We start from the raw sequence: 21,811 nt of genomic DNA on the forward strand, positions 1-21,811 counted from the left end.
AACTAATAAATAATCCATTCTTATTTTTCTTTACCAGTGGTAGAAGTATAACTTTAATGTTGTAGCTGGTAAGGGTGGGGATCATTTGAACTACTTTATTTACTGCTGGGTAGTTCTATCTATAATAATACATCATTTACAACATACATCATTTGTTGATTTTATTTAGTATTAATAATCTGCAACGTTACTACAGCTGTCAGACATTTTGTAGTGAAGTAAAAAATACAATATTTACCGTAAAGGAGCATAAAATACCTCAGAATTATACTTAATTACAGTACTGAAGTAAATGTACTCAGTTATGTTCCACCGCTTCTTTTAAAACATGCACTTCTTGTTATACTAAATTATTCAACCTTACAACTACAGAGACTCTATCATCTATTTGTAGCCACGTTGTCATTTTAATTTCAGTGTGCAGGGAGTGTAAAGATTGATTGTACTGTACAATGTGATGTTTCCTGTTAACAAATACTGGTCTGATACACCTGAGACAGATTGACACAAGGAAAAAAATACAGCAACTAAACAATCTCCATAAATTATCCCTCTGTATATTCAAACCGTTTAATTTCAGCTGCTCCTGCATTAATATATTTTGTCCATTCAGCATCACATTATTGTGTTCACTGTAATCCTACTGATGTGTCATGTTTAGAAAATAAATATTCAAATAACATTACAGACATAAGAAAGTTGCATCATGATTTTGCATTTGTGAATGCTAATAGAGGTTTTAATGTTAAAGACTACGGCAGGAGATATTCTATATTTTCATTATCAAAAATCCCATTAAAAGACCAAAAACCAACAAAGAATTGATCCCTTTAATAAGTAGCTAAAGCCTGGTCAAGCGTAAAGCTGTAGAACTGCATTAAAGTCTGAGACAGAGTCAATCCTAAATGTGTCCTGCTGCTGTAGAAACTCATTAGTGTACCAATACACTTTGTGTATCAATCCGCAGCTGAAAATAGTCCCCAACAAATGCTCTATATACTCCTTTGTGAGTAATGTTTGCTAAAAGCTACAGTTCCCAGCTGTTTCAAGAAATTATTTGACCTTTTTAACCAGTTTTTTAATGCTGCAATAACTGATTTTGTTTTACCACTCAGTGGCAGCAGAAGCAAGCTGTGAACACAACATTAACATATCTATTATTATTATTATTATTATTATTATTAAGGCTTCAATTATAGATTATTTTCATTTAATTCACTAACCCTAACCCTATGGACACCTATTGAATTTAAATCCATTATTCACTCTCTTTTAACAGTTTTTCGGGCTCTGGCTGCTCAATGTTCACAAGTTAGTCGCTAACTGGGTCTGTCTGCTGTTTTCGATACAGACTAACACAATGAAAATATAGAATATCACCAGCCTTATCGTGTTGTGCATGTGTGTGTGTGTGTGTGTGTGTGTGTGTGTGTGAGGGATCTAGTATGGCTTAAACTAAATGACATATGTAAATGTATAAAATCACTGCAGGATAGTCGACCACAATCTCTAAGTCCAACACAGTGGCTATTTTTCTAATCGACCACCCTTCTTCTTCATCTTCATCCTCTTCACTTGGCCTTTTTCTCCTTGACGTCAGGTCCACGCAGAGCCGCCCGCACGCTGCTCCACACCTCTGTGTACAGCAGAGTGCCCAGGAAGACCACGGCCGTGCCCACCCAGTGCCACGTAGTGAAGGGGTTTTGGAAGTACATGATGGAGAAGATGAGGCTGAGGAACTTCCTCAGAGTCACCACCAGAGTGACGGTCAGCGAGGTGCACTCTGTGGTCAGAATGAAAACACCACGGATGCACACATACCTGAAAACAACTGGTTAAAGTCTGTAACAAGAGTGCAAGAATATTTGCAGGTATGTTGATTTTTCCACACAGACAATAAATAACAGAAATGTTGTACACCCCACATGATAAACAAATGAACAATTTGTTATTTTATATATAATAAAAAGTGTTTTTCAAACTTTTGGGCTTGTGACTATGGCTGTGACTGTTATGTGTTATATTTTCTGACACCGGTGTCAACATGATACCAGAGTTTCAGCAGCGATATCAAAACAAGTTTTCAGTACCTTATTATTATCAGTAGGTAATTTGTTATTTTTTAACAGGGGGGGATGGATTGTTTAGTCCACCCCTCACTTACATTTCTTTTTAGAGAATGTTATAGATCCAAGACAAAACTGACTCTAGGCTTAACTCTATATAACTATTCAATGTATTAGCTTTTAATGTTGCATTAACCATAGATCTAAAACAATATATATGACATGTAATTCTGACTCATTTTATATCTATGGTCTTAACACACGCATTGCAAGAACTTTAACCAATTAAACATAATAGTTTAAAATGAGCAAAGCTGATCAGAGAATAGTACATTTAATTGATGCAATGCTTTGTAGGCCAGCGATGTGTGGTGCTCGACCCTTACAAAACCCTTACAGACAAACAGATAAACAGTTGGGGCCTAAAGAAGTTCAATCCCCAGCCCTAATTGTGACCCCTACATTTAATCAGTTTGCCCACTTGCAACCTTTCGTCACAGGTTGGATGTGTCTACTGTGCAAGTAAAATTGTAAAGTAAAACATCATTTTAGATGTCCAAAGAAGCAGACTTATACTGTTCTTCTTAAGAACAAAGGATAAGATTAAAGAAACATGAGAAAAAATTTTTTTTCTATCATCTTGTGACCTCTTGTGGATGTTGGGCACCAATATAATAATAAGGTAATAATTATTACAGAAGATAAATAAATACAAGCCAGTGAGATAAACTTGTTTTGGATACTGGGTGATGACGTTGATCAGCAGGTAGAGCCACATTATCGGCATAGTCAGTCCAACCACTGGAACAACTGTAGGAGCTGAGACAAAGAGAAGATGTTCATTTGCATCTGTGAGTAAAGATGCAAAACGTGCAAAAAGCTTGCCTGAATGAATGGATGGCACTCACTGCTGTGACTGAAGTAGACACAGTGGTTGTAGATGTCTGTGGAGAGAAGCAGGAAGCCTGGCAGAGGCAGGCAGTGCTACAAAGAGACAAAAAAGATCAATAGCTGGTGAAGAGAGAATTTATTTCTCAATAATATAATTTATTAAACGCTCAAATTAAGCTTGAATTTCCCAGGAAGCCTTTTGAATATTTTAGGGGCTGCCTTCATGTCGGAAAAAACTCACATTATAGAAGAGGGCTTCCTTGGAGTGTTTTCCATACTGCTTGTACAGTGTCTCCTGGAAAATTCCCATCCTCGCAGACATCAGAAGAGCAAAGGTCAACATGCCAATACCTGAATGGACCAAAATCAACATCAACAACTAAGGAAATTATTTGTGACATGTTAATGTTGCTGGTTGCTAAGTGTTAAACTGAATGTGTCTACCGCTCTATCATAAAAAGAGGTGCTTTCAAATTAATCACTTATTAAATCAAGATAAAGTTAATCGATAATGCTTTTGTTAATGTTTTAAGTCATTTATCAAGCAAAAAATGACAAACATTATCATTAGCTTAGCTGCTTTTCTGTCTTTCGTGTTTGTAAAGATCTTTGGGTTTTGGAGTGTCGGTTGGAAAAAAACAAGCAATTTGAAGACGTCACTTTGGACTGTGGAAAGTTATGATGGAAGTTTTCACAATTTTCTGACATTTTATAGACTAACTAATTCACAGATTTATCAAAAAAAAGAACGATACGCATTAGTTGCAGCCCTTTTCCAAATAAAATGCCAATTTAAAGTCTTTGGCACCCGAAACTCACCTATAAGCCAGTGCATTAAGGCATAAAAGCCTTGCTCTTCTGAGCCCTCATTGCCTACATTCTGCAGAAACAAATGCATAAATAAAATATCACAGGTCAAGATTGCGCATTTTGAGAGAAACTTAGTCTTGGATTGAAGAAGTTGGTGCATAGACAAACAGACACAAAAGACACTTAATAGGCAAATAAAAACATAATGCAACATGTTCTGCAGAGGACTCACCATTTGTCTGGCAGACATGATGGTGCAGATGAAGATACCAGCTGAAATTAAAGCTACAGACAGATATTTACTCGCTGAATACCTGCAGGGGGAGAAGGAGGTGAGAGACAAATAACTACAATCAAACTGCATATTGACACTTTTAAACCTGCAGACATGACTTCATAAATACAAGCTCTGAAGTATTATTGTTGTCAGAGAAAGCAGGCGTACCTTTTCTTCAGGATGATTATTCCCAGGATCATGTTAGCGATTAGTGATCCCTGCAATGAAACAAGACAGAGATCAGACTAAGGTAGAGGTAATAGACGGAGGTGATGTGAATATAGGGGAAATTAAAAAATGTAGGTGAAAAGCAGACAAACAACAGTTCTTACCGATCTGAAGATCATGTGTAACGGCATTGCGATGTTGAAGTTGAGAGCGTAGTTGTTGATCACACTGACTGTGAAGAACATGGTCACCATGATCACATAGTTTCTGGGGAAAAAGGGACAGAACAGGTTTGTTTTAGGATCCGTTCTACATCTTTTCCTGCATTAGGAAATCCAAACCCCATTGATGAGTTTTTACCTTAAAGGGATTGCTGGTTTCTTCCTCCCAAAGTTTGTTTCAAAGATGAAACCTTCTAATGCGATGAAGACAAACTGAGCGAAGGTGACTATGTTGCCACATCCTGGAAACTGTCTAAAGGACAAAACAACAGAAAATATCCAGATTAAAGATATTTAGCTCTATATATATATATATATATATATATATATATATATATATATATATATATATATATATATATCATCTTGGCCACAAAAATTACCTTTGGGATGAATTAAGTTCTCTCTGATCTCAGATTAGAAAAGCACCAATAGCACTAATGTCAGTTGCACTTCATGAATAATAAAAGTTTTACACAAGTACATGAAAAAGCTACTTAAAGACAGTTACATAAACTAACTACTAAATAGTTACTTCCCAGCTCTGACAATATGTTAATGTATCACTCCAAAGTAGTTTATACACGAACACTTACATGTGCAGTGGGAACTCAAAACGAAGATAAGTAGTTAAGTTGACAGGAGTTCATTAACAGTCTAAGTTTGTCACTGACCTTACAAGCAGCTCCAGAGACACAACATTGCTACAGCATCCGACAAAAACCAGAACAATAGCAAAACCAGTACCCATGCTGGTTCACTGGTGACAAAAACTCGGTGGAAAAATGTGTCACTTAATAAAGCAGATGTCTGATCGGTGCATTTTTGCCAATAAACAGCGTTTTTGTTGTCTTAATGGAGATCTCTTGTTTCAACACAAACTCCTGTTTCAGTTGAACACGTCTGAATCTGAGATAGAAACTTCCTTATCGAGTTGCTTCGTGGGAGTTGTAGTTCCTTTCTGACATTACAGAATAAAAGGTGCGCAGCGTCCTTAATGTTTTCTGTAACATTACGAATAAATACATATATTGCCAGGGCAACAATATTAGAAGTAAATATTTGTGAAATGTGTGAAAAATAATAAACAGAAAGTGTAAATGAATGAGTTAACAGCGCAATGAGTGCGCAGTCGTGACGCACAGAAACATTAGAACGTGCATGCACAGATCAGTAGTATCTTTTAAAAAAGTGAAGAGCTTTCACTCTGCTCGAATCTCTGGGTACCAGAAACCAAACACACCACAAAAAAACTCTACACTATTTTATAGTTTTATTAATATATATATATATATATATACATATATATATATATATACATATATATATATATATATATATATATACATATATATATATATACATATATATATATATATATATATATATATATATATATATATATAGACCTAACAGTCTTATATATATTGTCTTACTGTATTGATTACTGATACATTAACGTACATGCAGCACTTTTAATATTGTAGCTGATCAAGAAGTAGACAATTTAAACTACTTTATACTGTTGTGTTGTTTATTCTATACTAGTCATACACTTTATAAGCTGATATGTTTTGCAGCAACTGTAAATCTCAGATAAAAATAGTGCAGGAAAAGTCCAGAATCAGAATCAGGTTTATTGCCAAGAAGGTTTTCACCATAGATATATGGTTTTCACATAAAAGGAATTTGCCTGGTGTTCTGGTGCATAGCCATAAACATAGTAAGAAAAGACCTTTCTTACTACACTAAAATACAAATTATAAATAATAATTGTACTGTAAGAAACATAAACAGAAAATGCAAACAATGTACAATATAAATATTACAAATATTTACAATATATCTGTTTTTAAAATGAAAGAGCTGTTGTACCAATAACTTCAACATAGACGATCTTTGGTGGATTACGTCCGTGCGTGACTCCGGACGACGTGGCGTAGGTACCGGCAGGAACCGCTAGCTTCGCCTTCATCGCTGCTACTGTTGTATCAGTTAGCCAGAAAACAGCAGGTTTGAGTCGTTGCGAGCTTTGTATTGTTTGATAGATTCTCTTGCTGCCGCCAACATGATTTCACTCACGGATTCACAAAGTAAGACCGGTTTATGGTTTCCCGTTGTTCTTTGAATGTATGGTTTCTGTGTTAAACTCCGTTTTCGCTTAATATAGAGGTTAGTAGCTCAAACACAATTGGCTGAAAGCGTCGTTACGTCACGTAGCTGAACGTCACTGTGAAGGGTTTTAAATGACGAAAAAACTCCATTTATTTTGTTCAGATATTCTTCTCTTAAAATTCACTCATGGTATCAACTAGTTTGTTTTATTTGATCTGTTAACACTTTATCTATTAACATAGTAGTTAATATCAATTACCTGAATCACACGTTTTAAAATGGGTCTTTAAAAAATATACCAAAGTATTCCATTTAATAATAATGGCATATGGAAAAAAAGCAAGTCTTGATTCTTCTTTTCATTAATTGACAATGATTAATTGATTAAACTGTTTGTTGATCATGTTATATTTACTAGTGCTGCACGATATGAGGGAAATATCTAATTGTGATTATTTTGACTGATATTGCGATTGCGATATGATTCACGATATTGGAGGGAATGATCGTTTTTGTATCATTATTCTCATTTTCATTGAAAATTATTAACATTGAAATTAAAATGATTATAGTGTGATTTTTGCAAGGATCTGTACCAAACAAAGATTTGTTTCTTTAGTCTGTAGGATAGGATTTGTAGGTCGGGACATCTCTGCAGCATCACAGTACTTCATTCAGAATGGTTTGACACATATTTTGCCATTAACAAATATTGCGCCCTCCTGCGATTTGGATATTGCACTAGTCCATATTGCGATTTTGATACAATTGTGATTAATTGTGCAGCCCTAATAATTACCGTGTTGTTTCAGCACTAGTTTGCACCGAATTAGGAGTTTGCAAATACATTGGATAAAATCCTCTACCACAGTGTATGTGATTTTATATTGCCATCTGCCATGAGATCATCAATCATTTGAGAAATCCAGCAACTTAAATACCTTACAGATAAAGGTTATTTGTCTCAAGATGCAAAAATAATTTTAAATAATTCTAAATTGTCATTAAGCAGTCCTACTCAGTGATTTGCAATATTGACCGCGATGACCTGATACAACAGTATGGAAAAATCTCTGGCGGTCTCACCCATATACTGAATATTAAAGTTATTATGTGGCCCCGCTCTTTTCCTCATTAAGTTGAATGGAGAACAATACACTCCTCATACATACTGTAATACACATTTTTAATACATTTATCCATGCACTCTTTTTAATTTTATTTAAGTGTGTTTCATTTGTGTGTGTAAGTAAATACAGTTTGCCGTCTTCCTTTCTAATATGTTGCACCCTGTTATTGTCTGCAGCTGCTAGGTTTCTTCGTGGAAATGAAAGTTTATGACACATCATGTCACCACATACTGTATCTGTTGTAATCACTGTTTTGTTTATTACAGAAATTGGGATGGGGCTGACAGGGTTCGGTGTGTTTTTCCTATTCTTTGGGATGATGCTATTTTTTGATAAAGCTCTCCTCGCCATTGGAAATGTGAGTTAGTCAATAACACTATTACAGTCAAACATCTCCCTCATAAGACCTGACCAGTGTCTCACCTCTGATTGTATTGTGTGTCTTTGCTTGTTGTGCAGATCCTATTTGTGTCAGGCCTGTCCTTCGTCATCGGCCTGGAGCGAACGTTCAGATTCTTCTTCCAGAGACACAAAGCAAAAGCCACCAGCTTCTTCCTGGGAGGAGTGTTGGTGGTTCTGATCGGCTGGCCGATCATTGGAGTCGTTCTGGAGATCTACGGTTTCTTCCTCTTATTCAGGTCAGCGCAAACAGAAAGAAAACAAATCTCTTTGTCATCATTATGCTAAATTAAAGGTGCAGTAGGTAAGACTTATAAAACTAACTTTCTGTTATATTTGCTGAAACTGACCCTATGTTCCAGTAGAACTACATGAAGCAGGTAATAAAAAAAAAATTCCGGCTCCTCTGTCACCACCTACAGCCTGTAGTGCAATTTGCAAAAATCCACCGCTCCCTGTTCAGATGCACCAATCAGACCTGGGGGGGCAGGGGTGGTCTGACTGCGTGTCAATCACTGCTCATGCACACACATTCATTCTCCCTTGTGGTGGGAGGGGCTTAGGAGACCGTTTTGGGCTTTAGCGGAAAGGGGGGGGAAGGACTGAGAAGTTGTTGATGTTCAAATTTTTTGGCTAAGTCCTGGATCTTCACAGTCTTACCTACAGCACCTTTAATGCAAATTCTTTTTTGGTCTTACCTCATTCTCTCTCTCTCTCTCTCTTTAACAGAGGATTCTTCCCGGTGGCAGTGGGCTTCATCAGACGAGTACCTGTAATTGGCTCTTTGCTCAGTTTACCAGGGATCAGTACAGTAAGTATTATGACGATCAGTGAATTACAAATTGAGCATCCCTTTAAATGATTGCAGACTTGCATCAGACGGCTAATTCATCACACAGAATATTTAGTTACTTTGTCACAGTTATGTTATTTTATGTGTTAATTAGTGCTGCCAGTTAAACGCGTTATTAACGGCGTTAACGCAAACCCATTTTACGGCGTGAATTTTTTTATCGCGAGATTAACGTTCTTTTTGGCCTAGCACACTTTGTAGTTCTTTTCACATACTGTTGCAACAACTAGTAATGTTAGAAAAACTACAACACCACACCGGATCTAGCTAGACTTGAAACAAAACAACAGACAGCCGCACACACTTGTTTGGGCTTGCGAGCCGGCCAAAGAGTAGTAGGCTAACGTTACGTTTTGAGTGAATGGCGAGTGTGAGACGCCGAAATGGATGCCAATAAGATTCTGAATGGAAAGTTTACTTTTAAAAAGTTGCCAAATGGTTCCATTGATAAGACCAAAGTGATCTGTGTGTTTTGTCGTTGTCGTGAACTGAGCTATCATCGCAGCACGTCCAGTCTGAAATACTACATGATGGCCAAGCACACAGCTGATGAGAATTCTCCGCCCCCTCGTCAAAGAGAGGCGACAAAAGCACAAAGCAAGCCGATCCACTTTTCCATGTTGATAAGAGCATTAAAATGAGAAAAAATAACTGGACAAAAAGAAATCTAGGGACATTTAGAAGAGATAAAAATGTGTGATTAATTGCGAGTTAACTATGACATTAATGCGATTAATCGCGATTAATATTTTAATCGTTTGACAGCACTAGTGTTAATTAAAAGCTGCAACAACATCTTATAAATGTAGAAAGTATATAAAGTTAGATCCTGAAAAACACGGCATTTACAAGCTTTTTTCATTATTATGAATCGTTTGGTCTGTAAAATGTCAAAAAATAGTGAAACATGCTGTTATAATTTCTCACAGCCCGAGGCTATGTATTCGTATAGCTCGTTTTATGGGACGAAGTCGTTCAAAATCCAAAGATATTCAGTATGATATGGTAGTAATATCATGACAAAAAAAAGCTTCAAATCCTCACATTTCAGAAGCTGGAACCAGAGAATTTGTTTTGGCATTTTTGCTTGAAAAATGACTAAACGATTTATCGATTATCAAAATAGTTGCAGCTTGATTTTCTGTTGATCGACTAATCCATTAATCCATTAATCAACTAATTGTTGCAGCTCTATTTATTTCATTACAAAGATTTCCTTTAGCAGCTGACTCTCAAGTCTCCATCGTCGGAGTTTCCCCAAGTACTGAAACGTACCAGCAGGGAAGACATTCCCTGTTTGAAGCTGTATGCGAGTTTCAAGGCTCTGCAAGTTGATTTCCACACTGTACTGACAATAACTAAAACCAATGTCTGGCTGGAAAGTAGGAAATCATTAAAAAAACATGATCAATAAGCCTCTGAAAAAAGTAAACAGTTTTTAGATGAACTATTTAAATAGACATGAAAAGTTAATTCTTGATTTTGGTAACAGTAGTTTGACAAAATGATCAAACTAGCTCTTTCTTGAGCTTTTAGCAGATTCCAGATGGAGTTTGTTGTTTAGTCCATTTGCTGATGAAGACTGTGAAACGTAGATTAAAAGCTCAGGAAATAGCTAGAAATTGAGATTATTTAGTCAACCTGTTTGGTCTTTGTGAAACATTTTGGGTATATTTGTCTGTTTTCAGGGTGAGTCCTTTGTCGGTGTCCAGCATCAAGTATCAGAATGTAATTCTCTTAAAGGTTCAGTAGGTAACTTTAAAAAAAAAAAAAAAGCTTATTGTCATATTTGCTGGAACTGTCAATATATCCAAACAGTAGCACATGAGACAGATTAATCTGTGAAAACATCATGTTCCTCTGCCTCCTCCTAGCGCTCCTAACGGCATTAGCAAGTTTCCACCAGGGCCGAAGTAAAACAACCAATCAAAGCCGAGGAGTCTCTAACGCATTGTCAATGACTGCTTGTGAACTACGGTCAAACTGTAAAACTGGGCAGCACTGATCAGATATGAATCAAGATTCTGTTACTGCCTATTACTGCTATTGCTTATTTCTCACCCAAATGCTTTCAGAAACATATTTTAGTTACTTAAGAAATAGGCAATAGCAGTAACAGAATCTTCAATCATATTTGATCATTGTGCCCAGTTTGACTGAATCCTTGGCTCTGACTGGTTGTTTTCCTTATGCCTTTAGAAGCACCAGGAGGAGGCAGAGGAACGTGATTTTCTTGTTTGTTTTTTTTCTCCTTTTTAATTTTTGTTTTTTACAGATGATCTGTTTCCTGTAGTAGTGTCAGGATATATTGACAGTTTGAGCAAATATAATAAGTATTTTTTTATTTATAAAAGTTACCTTGTAACTGTAGCTGGTGTATGTGGTAAAAACCTCATTGTGTCTCTATTTTCAGTGGTTTGCACTTTTTGTGGTTTTTCATGAACCTTCTCTCAGATAGTTTCTCTTTTTCTTCTACTGAGCTTTTTGTTTGCATTGAATGTTTTTGTCTGATTCAGTATAACTTAATGTAGATTCTAAATAACTATTGTTGTCTTTTTTCTCTTCCAGCTGGTGGATAAAATTGGTGAAAGCAACAATATGGTATAACAGAGGAATGTATTTGTATCTGAGGAGAATTTCAGTATTCATCATAGTTTCTAATAGTGACTGTATATTAGGGGTGTGCAAAAAAAACGATTCACAATAGAATGGCGATTCAAGCTCTTTTTTAATTAAAAATTTAAAAAAAATATTGTATGTCTACTGCAATCACATGGGAAAAGTAACTACATTTACATACTGTGGATCGTTTTTTTTAATCGAAAATTGATTTTGAATCGAATCTTGAGGCTGAAAATCGATATTGAATCGTGACATTTTCTGAATCGTGCACCCCTACTGTATATCTTGGTCATTGCCACTCCAGAACTGTGAATCCAAACAAAATGTATCCGTGGATGTTTGACTGACATGATGTTTTGTATCTGAATGCCAAGAGATTTTTTATCTTAAAAGCTGGAAGCAGGTCTCCCATTTTGTATCATTCCTCCTGTCTGATATTTATGGACTGATAACTTGGGACCACTGGATCAACTCAGCGGAGACTCAGGAGCTCTTTGCAGCATCCTCTCCTCCAGATTGTGTGCCTGAACAGTCACTGAGAGCTGTTTTTTGAGTCCCTCAATGAAGTGTTACTGGAATTTTGTACATTAAAAATAAATAATGTTGAGCTAAATGTTACTTGGGAAAAGAAACCTGAACTTTTGTGGAAAAGGTTAAAGATGCTTGTCATGGATATGTTTTACTTTAACTTTTGTAAGTGCATACTTAGAATAAAGTGTGTATTTTATAAATTTGTGTTATTTGGATCATTAATCCTTTGATTTTCTTTTCTCACAAGTTTACATTTAATTCAATTATTTCTTTGATTATTTAAGTGTAAGTTTATCTCTCCTCTTATTTACTTAACATTTAGCACTTGTTAAAAAATACTACAGCAGTATTTAATACATTTTTTAAAGTATTTTTAGTAAAGTTATTTGTGCTTATTCATGTATTTGTCAACATAACCTAAACCTGAAGTAACTGTTTAAACTGCATAACAGCAGTAGTTATAAAAATATATATATTATGTGATATATGATTACAAACGTGTAGAAATACAGTATGTTACAAATGTATTAACTGTTGTACAAAGCATTCACAGACGGGTTTAAAACAAATCCATTTATAAATACAAACTAATAAAGACATTTTGAGCTTGAAGATTCATTCTGGACTTGAGGAGGGAAGGCACAGGTGTAAATAATAACACGAACAATGGCTCCGTGTCATTCAGTGTCCCAAGGAACCTTATAAGATGTGACATTGATTACTGAGTATTACATAGTCTGCTCATTTTCAGGTTCATACTTGTATTTTAGGTTTCTACTAGAACATGTTTACATGCTTTAATGTTTAAACATTATTTATCTCATACTGTATCTGAATATAATGTACCTGTATTCGCCCTTTGTCTGAAACGCTCCTGAAAAAGCCGTCTGCTCTGATTGGTCAGCTTTTCCGGGGCTTCCGTATCTTTACTCTCTGCACCTCCATTGCAGCCGGGGAATGACTGTAATGGGACTATAACAGAACTTTCTATATATATATATATATATATGTATATATATATAGAGAGAGAGAGAGAGAGTATAGTTGTGACATCCCAGCCGTACATAAGTCTAATACATACAAAAAGGCATAGAAATCTCACTTTTTACAATATGGGACCTTTAACGGGTGCTGGTAGGCAGGTTTTGTTGCCATTGGACAGAGTCACGCTAGCTGTTTCACCCTGTTTTCAGTCTTTGTGCTAAACTAGCAGGCTGTGAATACCTGTGCTACCTTCATGTTTACCATAGAAATATAAGAGTGGTATCAATGTTCCCATCTAACTCACGGCAAGAAAGCAAATCATTCTAAAAAATTAATGAAGTTCAACAGGGGAAAAAAAACCCCAAAACAAATCAGATTCACATTTGCTATTTTCAGTGAATACATCCCTCCAAGTCATGACGAAAGAAATATTTTTTCAGTATGACAAGCGATGATACGCACAGCTTTTTTCGTAAAAGCATCAACACTTTGACCAACTTGAACTGCTTTTACACTCCTCCTCAGCCTCAGGTGTCTACACTCCCACGTACTCTACCGACACGCTGTCATCACATCAGCTTTCATTCATAAAATCTCACCAGTGTCGTCATTACGCGCTGACCCCGTGAAGAGATTACAAGTTTATCTTTCTCTCAAGTGTGTATGATTAATGAGCATTGACAGTTTTAACAACACCTGTCATTCGTCAATTGAAATATTACGTGAGACATAACTGAGCATCAATGATGCTGTATAATGAAGTGATTTACTTTGTTGTTTTTATAATGGAACAGCAGCGACAGAGGAAGCATAAATCATACATTTACCCTGCAGGAGTTAACAACACATACGGTAAGATATTTAAAAAAAATATTATTACTATTAGTTGTTGTTGTATTTTGTAAAATATCTTAGAAGAATTAGATCTTATAAGGGATACATGAAAATTGAGTTTGTAATTAAAATGTGCATTTATAAAAGCAACATGTTACTTTAAGTGCCTGTATTTAGCATGTATAAGCATTTCAAACTTATTTGTCAACAATTATAACTCCTGTGTATAAACAGATAATGAATGACGATATAGTAAAATACACTTAAAGACACAATATAAAATATGTCTTCATAGGAGAAATTATAATTGTTGACAAATACTGTACATTAATAAACACTTTAAATGTCTTTATATCTGCCTTTAACTACATTATATTGTGTCATAAACCATTTATTCAATGGTCGTGCTGATGTAGGGTTATTCCTCTTTTTCTATTCTAAAATTATTAGTAGTACTATTAGTGTTATTCTTAATTAAACTAAATGTCATTACAGAGTTCAACAATGTCTCTAATAGTCACGTTGCTTGTGGTGACATTAGTTACTCAGTGTTGGAGTGCACCACAGGTAAGTGAAAGTAGATTTTTCTCTTTCATGTTTAAGCTGAATTTAAACACATTAACAAATATAATTAGGTGATCAACTATCATCTTTTACGTCATATTTCAGTGGAGGAACTGGACTCCTCAGGCCATCTTATACCTAAAAGGAGCACGTAAGGATTTACCGAAGAAATTTAAAACTGAAGAATTGCGTGCTTTTGAGCTGTCTTGTCAAATAAAGAGAAAACAGTGTTGAATGTTGATGTTTTTTCAGAAGGACAGCGCTCAGTGTTGCAGCGCGCAGGCAGAGAGGAAGTGGACACTTTACATTTAGGTGTGTAGTATGTGATGCCCTGCAGCTTATAAATAAAAAATAGTTATGTAGTAGTGAAGTATTAATTTTTGGCTCTTAAAAGCTTGTTCTACTTTCTAATAGGTGACTCTTTATTAAGGGCTTACAAGTTGAAACTAACAACTTTATTTATGGTTAATACATTATTTACTAATGCTTTTTTTTTTTTTAATTAGATACAAGCCATTATTGAGAACAACTTCTGGGTTTTAAGGTTTTGAAAATTCTCTGTGGCTGGTGTTTTATCTGCAGACCTTCTGGACCATAATCCATTTAAATATTAATGATGTATTTCTTGTTAATGGGTTATAATGTTACTGATCTATAAAGTATCCGTAAATGATTCATTAAGCATTAATTACACACACATATAAACACTTTATGAAGAATTCTTTGTTAGATGTCATGCAAGAATTAAAAATCTTGCATGACATCAGTTTGATTCTAGGACTTTATCTCACACAATGTAATGTCATTTCCTTTTTAAATGTCTTTGCCCTGCGTCTCTGCAGCGACTCACAAGCAGAGCAGTGATGGACCTGGATTGTCTTTGTCTTCCATTCTTCTGGAGCTCCTGCAGAAAGCTGTGAAAAAAGGTCAAACCCCTGAAAGTTATCACCAACACATCATCATCTGAGAAATTTTAAGATTTATTTCCAAATCTTTTTAAATCTATTTTCTTCCTCAGGTGGAGGCAATCCAGATGATTACCCAGACGAACAAGAGATGAATTGGAACTATTTGTGAAGACAATTTTTTTGTGTTATTGTTGCATATTCTTGGATTTATTATGTTTTCTTATACGTGTTACTTATCGCTGGTTGAGTTTACTTGTAATCAAGCATGCTAAATAAATACATTTCCCTTGCCTTGTCAGTGAGCTGTGTGTTCAACATGAGAGGTTTCCTTTTACAGCTGCACAACTTGCTATCGATTAAGATCAACAAAAAAAGTCTGTCAGCTTGGGGCAGCAATTAAGTCGTTCACACCACACAGGGATTAACACCATGCTAAACACCACTCAGTCATTAATCATCACACTGTCTGAGAGAGGTGGCCCAATGAGTTTTATTGGAAATGGCAGCCTGAACCAGCTGTGACTGAGTCAAACAAAGGTCATCTGCTGAGTTTTACTGCTGACATAAATCAGATTTAAAGTACATTTGTAAATGCACAAGTTTGCTGTAAAAGCAACTATTTCCTTTTGGAAGATCTTTAGGAAAGGAAACATCTAACACATCCTCGTATCTAAACGACAGAATAGGTTGATTTCCAATGACTCCCAAAACAACATAAATAAATAAACCACTGACACAAATTAATGACTCATAGAATTTCTGTCTGTGATAATACATCCAAAAAAAACATCAAGTCCCTGTAAAATCCCCTCAGGAGCTTCCATAGTGTTTTAGGATTTGTTTCATTTCCAATTTGAATCTTGTTAGATAAAACTTTCAGTGCACCTGTCTCTGTACACCTGTAGATGTTCCCTTTACTACTGAATAACTGAACACATGCACTTCCTGTTCAAGCAACAACAGCTTTATTACACAGCAACACAAATGACACACGGTCCCACACTGCAACACAGCCAAGGACAAATGAGTCAGAGCAGCATTTCACTCAGTTGAAGTCACAAACTGACACCTACAGCTACATCTGACGGGATTAAACTCCCATACGCCTGTGAATCTACAGAGGGCAGTGTGTTGAAGGTGTGGAGGGCGGAGCTGTGTGGGGTTTAGTGTTTGCAGAGTGATAATACGTCAGGATGGTACATCTACATCACCCCCATGTGTTCAGTTAGACGCTCTGCAGGTCCTTCTGGATGTCCCACAGCGTGTTGGCACTGGCTTGCAGTTGGGCCACCTCTTCATCTGTCAGGGTCATGTTGATCACACTGGCCACACCTCCGCTGTTCAGCACGCAGGGCAAACTCAGATACACCTCCTCACTGATCCCATACATGCCCTGCACACAATGAACAACAACCTCACTGTCTGTATGAGACGGTACATCTCAAAGACAGAAACAATGTCAGCAGAGACAACATCACATGCAAAAATGTGAACTGTTATGCTCAAATTTGAAAAGGTTGAACCAACAAGTTTAAATTGCAAGCCACAATTTAAGGCTTGAATATTACTTGAATAGTTGTTGTTTTTTTCTCGTAAATGTGACAGCCGGTGAACAAAATATCCTTTTATATATAATGTATTATATTGATGTCTGTCTATGTCAATGCTGCTGACTCTGTGATCTGAGCCTTGTTGCACTGAAAACCAAATTCCACTGGTTTGTCACTGAGAGCTCAATATGATTTCAGAAAAGTAAGTAAAGAAAAGTAATCACTTTCAACATTGGATTTCAATCAACTTCAATTATAATCTGTTTCAGATTTTGCTTTACAAATGAAACTTTAGAAATCAAAGTTCTAATTGCAATAAATCAAAAAATACATCAAAAAAACAAATATTTATGCAAAAATAAGTAACATGAAGTGTCCTTTAGTGCAACAACACAGGAATTTCCCCAGTGTGGGATTAATAAAGTCTATCTTATCTTATCTTATCTTAACATATTTAGACTATGCTACATAGCAACATAGTATTTTGCAGGCAAAGGTACAGTTTGTATCCATAACTAAAGACACAGCTTGCTTCGGGCTTAGTCTTAAACGTATGTGAAAATGAATCTGTGTGTGTGAGCAGCCTTTACCTTCACCATGGTGGAAACAGGATGAATCCTGTTCATGTTCCTGATGAGGCTTTCTGTCAGGTCAGCTACACTCAGACCGATGGCCCAGTTGGTGTAACCTTTCAGTTTGATCACCTCGTAGGCACTGAGAGGCACAGGACACAGCTTAAGGGCCAGTTTTCAGACTGCTTAATGTTGGAATTTATTACAGTTAGTGTATTTTAATGATGACTTTATTTTCCGGGACATTAAAAAGACGTAATAAGCAGTACTTTGTATCAAATTAGACCATAACTAGAAATAATGTTGTTTTTCGTAGACAGAAAACGAACAGTTATACCCTGATTAAAGGCCAAACGCCTAAATTACCCTGTAATTAGTACATAAATAAGATATAATAAGCCTTACCTTCTATCAAATTAGACCAAAACAAGAAAGTATTTGGTCTTTAATAGACAGAAAACGAACACAGTTAGACGCTAAAAAGAAACCATACACCTAAATTATGGTGTTCCTAGAAGCGCATATATTGTCGTATTAAACTCAAACTATACTATATCTAGAATACTGTATATTATACCAAATTACACTCTATTTAGAAACCAAATACCTGGGCTTATTAGAAGAAAAGTACTGGTAATGTCAAACCACGTCGTCACATCTGCCGCAACTTCAGTACCATACTACGTGCTTTATCGATGCTCTACTTTCACAGTTAAGACATGTAATGTTACTATCCGACCACAGGCTGTAGAAGCTGCAGGACATAAGCATTGTTATTACCCAGTCACCTGTTTCATGTTGAGCACGTCTTTCAATATCAGCACGTCTTAAGACGTCAGCACGTCTTAAACTGAAGACCTAAAGAAATCTGGTCTTCACACACATGTCGGCCCTGCTATCTATCTAATAAAGCGGGACGCCTCTGTATATGTGTGTGTGTGTGTGTGTGTGTGTGTGTGTGTGTGTGTGTGTGTGTGTGTGTGTATGTATGGCTTTGGGGGGAAGGTAACCTGCACTCCACACGCAGAACGCTTTACAGCAGCGGGGGGAGGGGGGTACCGGTAACGTTACATCAAACGTTACATGATGAAACTATACATATTTAAAATTATGAGAATTTAAAGTCTAATGCAACCTGGTTTTAAAATATTTGAGTTTATTCTAATGTTATTATTCATTTAGATGCGAGAACAGTGACCCAAAAATATCTAGTAATGAATATGATTACATGGAGAGGTGTTAAACAACAATATTGAGTTATGACCCTACTCTACAAGGCTTATAAAAAAAACCACACCTAAAAAAACATCTTGTTAATCAAGGAAATGTGAGCAAGTGAACTCTGGCCCACCTGTCCACCACCATCTTGTGTGTTTCCATCCAGTTCTCATTGTCACAGTCAGTGCCGATGTCCGGGTTTAACGTCTGCAAGTTGACTCCAGCCACGTTTGTTCCACTCCACACAGGCACTAAAACACATTTGTCCACACACTTCATACAACACAGTCACAGTCTGCACAATAACATAATAACATTCAGACAGAAATCCCACAAATGCTCACCACTGGTGTCTCCATGTTCTCCCAGGATCCAGCCGTTGAAGCTGCTGCAGTGGATTCCCAGTTTTTCGGCCATCAGGAAGCGGAAGCGTGCCGAGTCCAAGTTGGTGCCGCTGCCGATGATGCGGTGCTGGGGAAGGCCGCTCAATTTCCAGGTTACATAAGTCAGCACATCAACTGTTGAAAAGTGTTGTAAGCATTATTAGAAGGTGCATGCTGTATGTCTGTGTGAGAGACATAATGAAGAAATGTGTGTTTGACAGTACCTGGGTTGGAAACCACAATAATGGTGCAGTCGGGGCTGTATCTGACGATCTGAGGGACGATGTGTTTAAAGATGTTGACGTTTCTCTGGACAAGGTTCAGCCTGCTCTCTCCCTCCTGCTGACGGACTCCAGCTGTCACCACTACGATGCGGGAGTTTGCTGTCACAGAATAGTCTGAGATAGAAGTAGATTTGTCATTAAGGTTAAGTGTCCTCACTTTCAGGTTCCTATCTAAACCTTCTTATCTTTAGATAAGCAGAGATTTCAACGCAGCTAGTAAGAATCTCGGCTATTTTTAATGCGAATACGGACACCCTGCAGTGTCTGAGGTATAAACATGCCTTTGTCTGCAACTATTTTTGGGGTTTTGAGGAAGAGGCTGCCATGCTGCAGGTCCATCATCTCTCCTTTCAGCTTGTCCTCCATCACATCCACCAGGGCCAGTTCATCAGCCAGCTCCTGCACACATCAGGGAAGTTGAGAGCAACACTTCTTCCCCTCACAGTACACTCATTCACTAATCAACATGTTTTTGCTGTTGGGGTGTCCAACCTCAATATAGAAATTCTAGCTGTTTGTTTTAGGGACTAAATATATACCTGTCCCACTGTTGTAGAATTGCCTCCACCATTGGTCATTAAACCACCGTTTTCTGCATGTATGTTCACCCACAAGGGCACATTATATGTTGCTTTGGCACTTTTATACAGATGATACTCAATTATATATAGAGCTTAAATTATGACTGAAATAATATCATTTTACTGCAGGATTGCCTCGATGAAATGTAAAACCGGATGGCTTACAATTGAAAATTCCGATAAAACAAGATGTACATATCATTGGCAACAAATCAAATAAAATCCTGATCGTAAAGCTATATTTACTTGCTTACATATCTCTTAGCCACAGTGCAAGCAGTGACTTGATTTGCATACAGTATATTGGGTGTAACAATTTCTTACACTGGAGTTAATCAATAAGGTAAAATTGCTGCTATTACTACTGTACTGTACTGAAAGCAGCTGCCAAATTTCATGCGTTTAGGTAAAAAGCCAAGCCTTTTGGTGACAAATACATTTTTCTGTCACCACACCTCAACAAGGACAGTGAAGGGATAACAGTCAGATCAAACACCAAGCGATCAGTAATAATCCGGGGGAGGATCCTGGGTATTACCCTGTCCTGTGTCACCAGCAGGCATGAATGTAATCTGAGCAGAGGCAAAACCTGTGTGGCTCTTACCCTGAGCAGGATGCTGACAGCACAGGCCATGCCAACCTGGCCCACGCCCACCACTGTCACTTTATTCCTGGGGGGCTCAGGAGGACCACTGAAACAGCGGGGTGATCAGCTTTTGCAGCAATGAGGCCATGTTCAGTGCTAAAGAGTAAAAATTAAAGGAGGAAAAGAAGAGTGTTCCTGGTCAGAAAACATGTCGACTGCAGACGAACACAGACACAACTGAGGGAAACAGCCCTGCATCCAGAAAGCAGGCTGCGTGCTCAAACTTAATAAATACTGCATTTAGGATGTCACATTTTATATTCTGAGAGGGAATACAAATTAAGCCCGGCATTTTTCTCAGCAGCACTAATGGAAGCATGGTATCTAGATCCATTACAAAGAAAAGAAAAACCCTAACCCTAACCCTAAGACAACACACTGACTGAGCTTGGTCCCACACATTATGTTTCTGCAGAGTTCACCTTGAAATGACAAGTGGACAGACACAAAAAACAGCAGCAATACTTGCATTGTTTGGCGATGCTCCGAGCTGCGAGGTATAAATACCAACATGTAATCAGCATTGCAAAGTGAATGGATACCTAAGGTGTGTTCCCACAGAGCTGTGTGTCCCCTGCATCCACAACACCTCCCACAGTCAATGTTTGTGCAATCCAGACAGCTGAGGCAGGTATCCGGTCAGCTGCAGCGGTAGCACAGAGCACATGTGACTCAGGGCCGGCTCCTCTCCTCTCCCTCCACCCTCCTCTCCAAATGGAGGACGGAGCACTATAATCGGATGCTGAACTTGACTGACTGCAGAATGTTAAAGGAGTTACTGTAATCCCTTAACGCTGCCTCCATCTGCTGCACCTGAACTATAGAACCTTGCATCTCATAGGATGCCTCTAAAGAACAATACCAAATTACTTATTTTATTTTACAAATGATGTTACCTGAATTCTCTCTCTGAGATAAGTGTGGTATAGTACATTCTATTATTTTACAGTGATAATATTGCCACTGTTAAATAACAACATGCAGAAATCTGAATTATGTATGATCTAGTTGCCACTGAATTTTTAGCACACTGCACATGTAGGAATTATTTTTTACTTTATGCTGCAGACTATAGATACTGTAAACATGAGGCACGACATTGTCTCTCCAACTGTTGTATGTGCAAGAAATTACTGATTGAAATTAAATAAAACATGTTATTGTGAACCAAGACATCTGCAAAAATTAGCCATCACTCTCACTT

General features: G+C 37.1%; 3 protein-coding genes across 3 annotated transcripts; 1 reads left to right on the forward strand and 2 right to left on the reverse strand.

Moving 5' to 3' along the window:
- Positions 1 to 146: 146 nt before the first annotated feature.
- slc35b4 (solute carrier family 35 member B4) lies at positions 147 to 5,368 on the reverse strand. Its single transcript, XM_078257340.1, has 10 exons — positions 5,108 to 5,368; positions 4,573 to 4,686; positions 4,377 to 4,479; positions 4,213 to 4,262; positions 4,000 to 4,081; positions 3,777 to 3,837; positions 3,199 to 3,308; positions 2,975 to 3,050; positions 2,810 to 2,885; positions 147 to 1,821 (listed from the first exon to the last, which is right to left on the reverse strand). Exons 1-10 carry the CDS (start codon positions 5,182 to 5,184, stop codon positions 1,572 to 1,574), a joined length of 999 nt encoding a protein of 332 aa, XP_078113466.1. The 5' UTR covers positions 5,185 to 5,368; the 3' UTR covers positions 147 to 1,571.
- Positions 5,369 to 6,358: 990 nt separating this feature from the next.
- golt1bb (golgi transport 1Bb) lies at positions 6,359 to 12,283 on the forward strand. The gene is made up of 5 exons (XM_078257342.1): positions 6,359 to 6,526; positions 7,945 to 8,036; positions 8,138 to 8,316; positions 8,807 to 8,888; positions 11,499 to 12,283. The coding sequence occupies exons 1-5, from the start codon at positions 6,502 to 6,504 to the stop codon at positions 11,535 to 11,537; spliced, it is 417 nt and encodes a 138-aa protein (XP_078113468.1). The 5' UTR covers positions 6,359 to 6,501; the 3' UTR covers positions 11,538 to 12,283.
- A 4,070-nt stretch (positions 12,284 to 16,353) lies between these two features.
- Positions 16,354 to 20,703, reverse strand: ldhbb (lactate dehydrogenase Bb). Its single transcript, XM_078256104.1, is given in 8 exon segments — positions 16,354 to 16,766; positions 17,514 to 17,637; positions 18,847 to 18,964; positions 19,058 to 19,231; positions 19,321 to 19,494; positions 19,662 to 19,779; positions 20,566 to 20,658; positions 20,660 to 20,703. Coding segments are annotated over 8 exon segments (1,005 nt in total). The 5' UTR covers positions 20,696 to 20,703; the 3' UTR covers positions 16,354 to 16,598.
- Positions 20,704 to 21,811: the final 1,108 nt, after the last annotated feature.

The sequence above is a fragment of the Sander vitreus genome, chromosome 8 (assembly GCF_031162955.1).
Source record: "Sander vitreus isolate 19-12246 chromosome 8, sanVit1, whole genome shotgun sequence".
Taxonomy (NCBI): domain Eukaryota; kingdom Metazoa; phylum Chordata; class Actinopteri; order Perciformes; family Percidae; genus Sander; species Sander vitreus.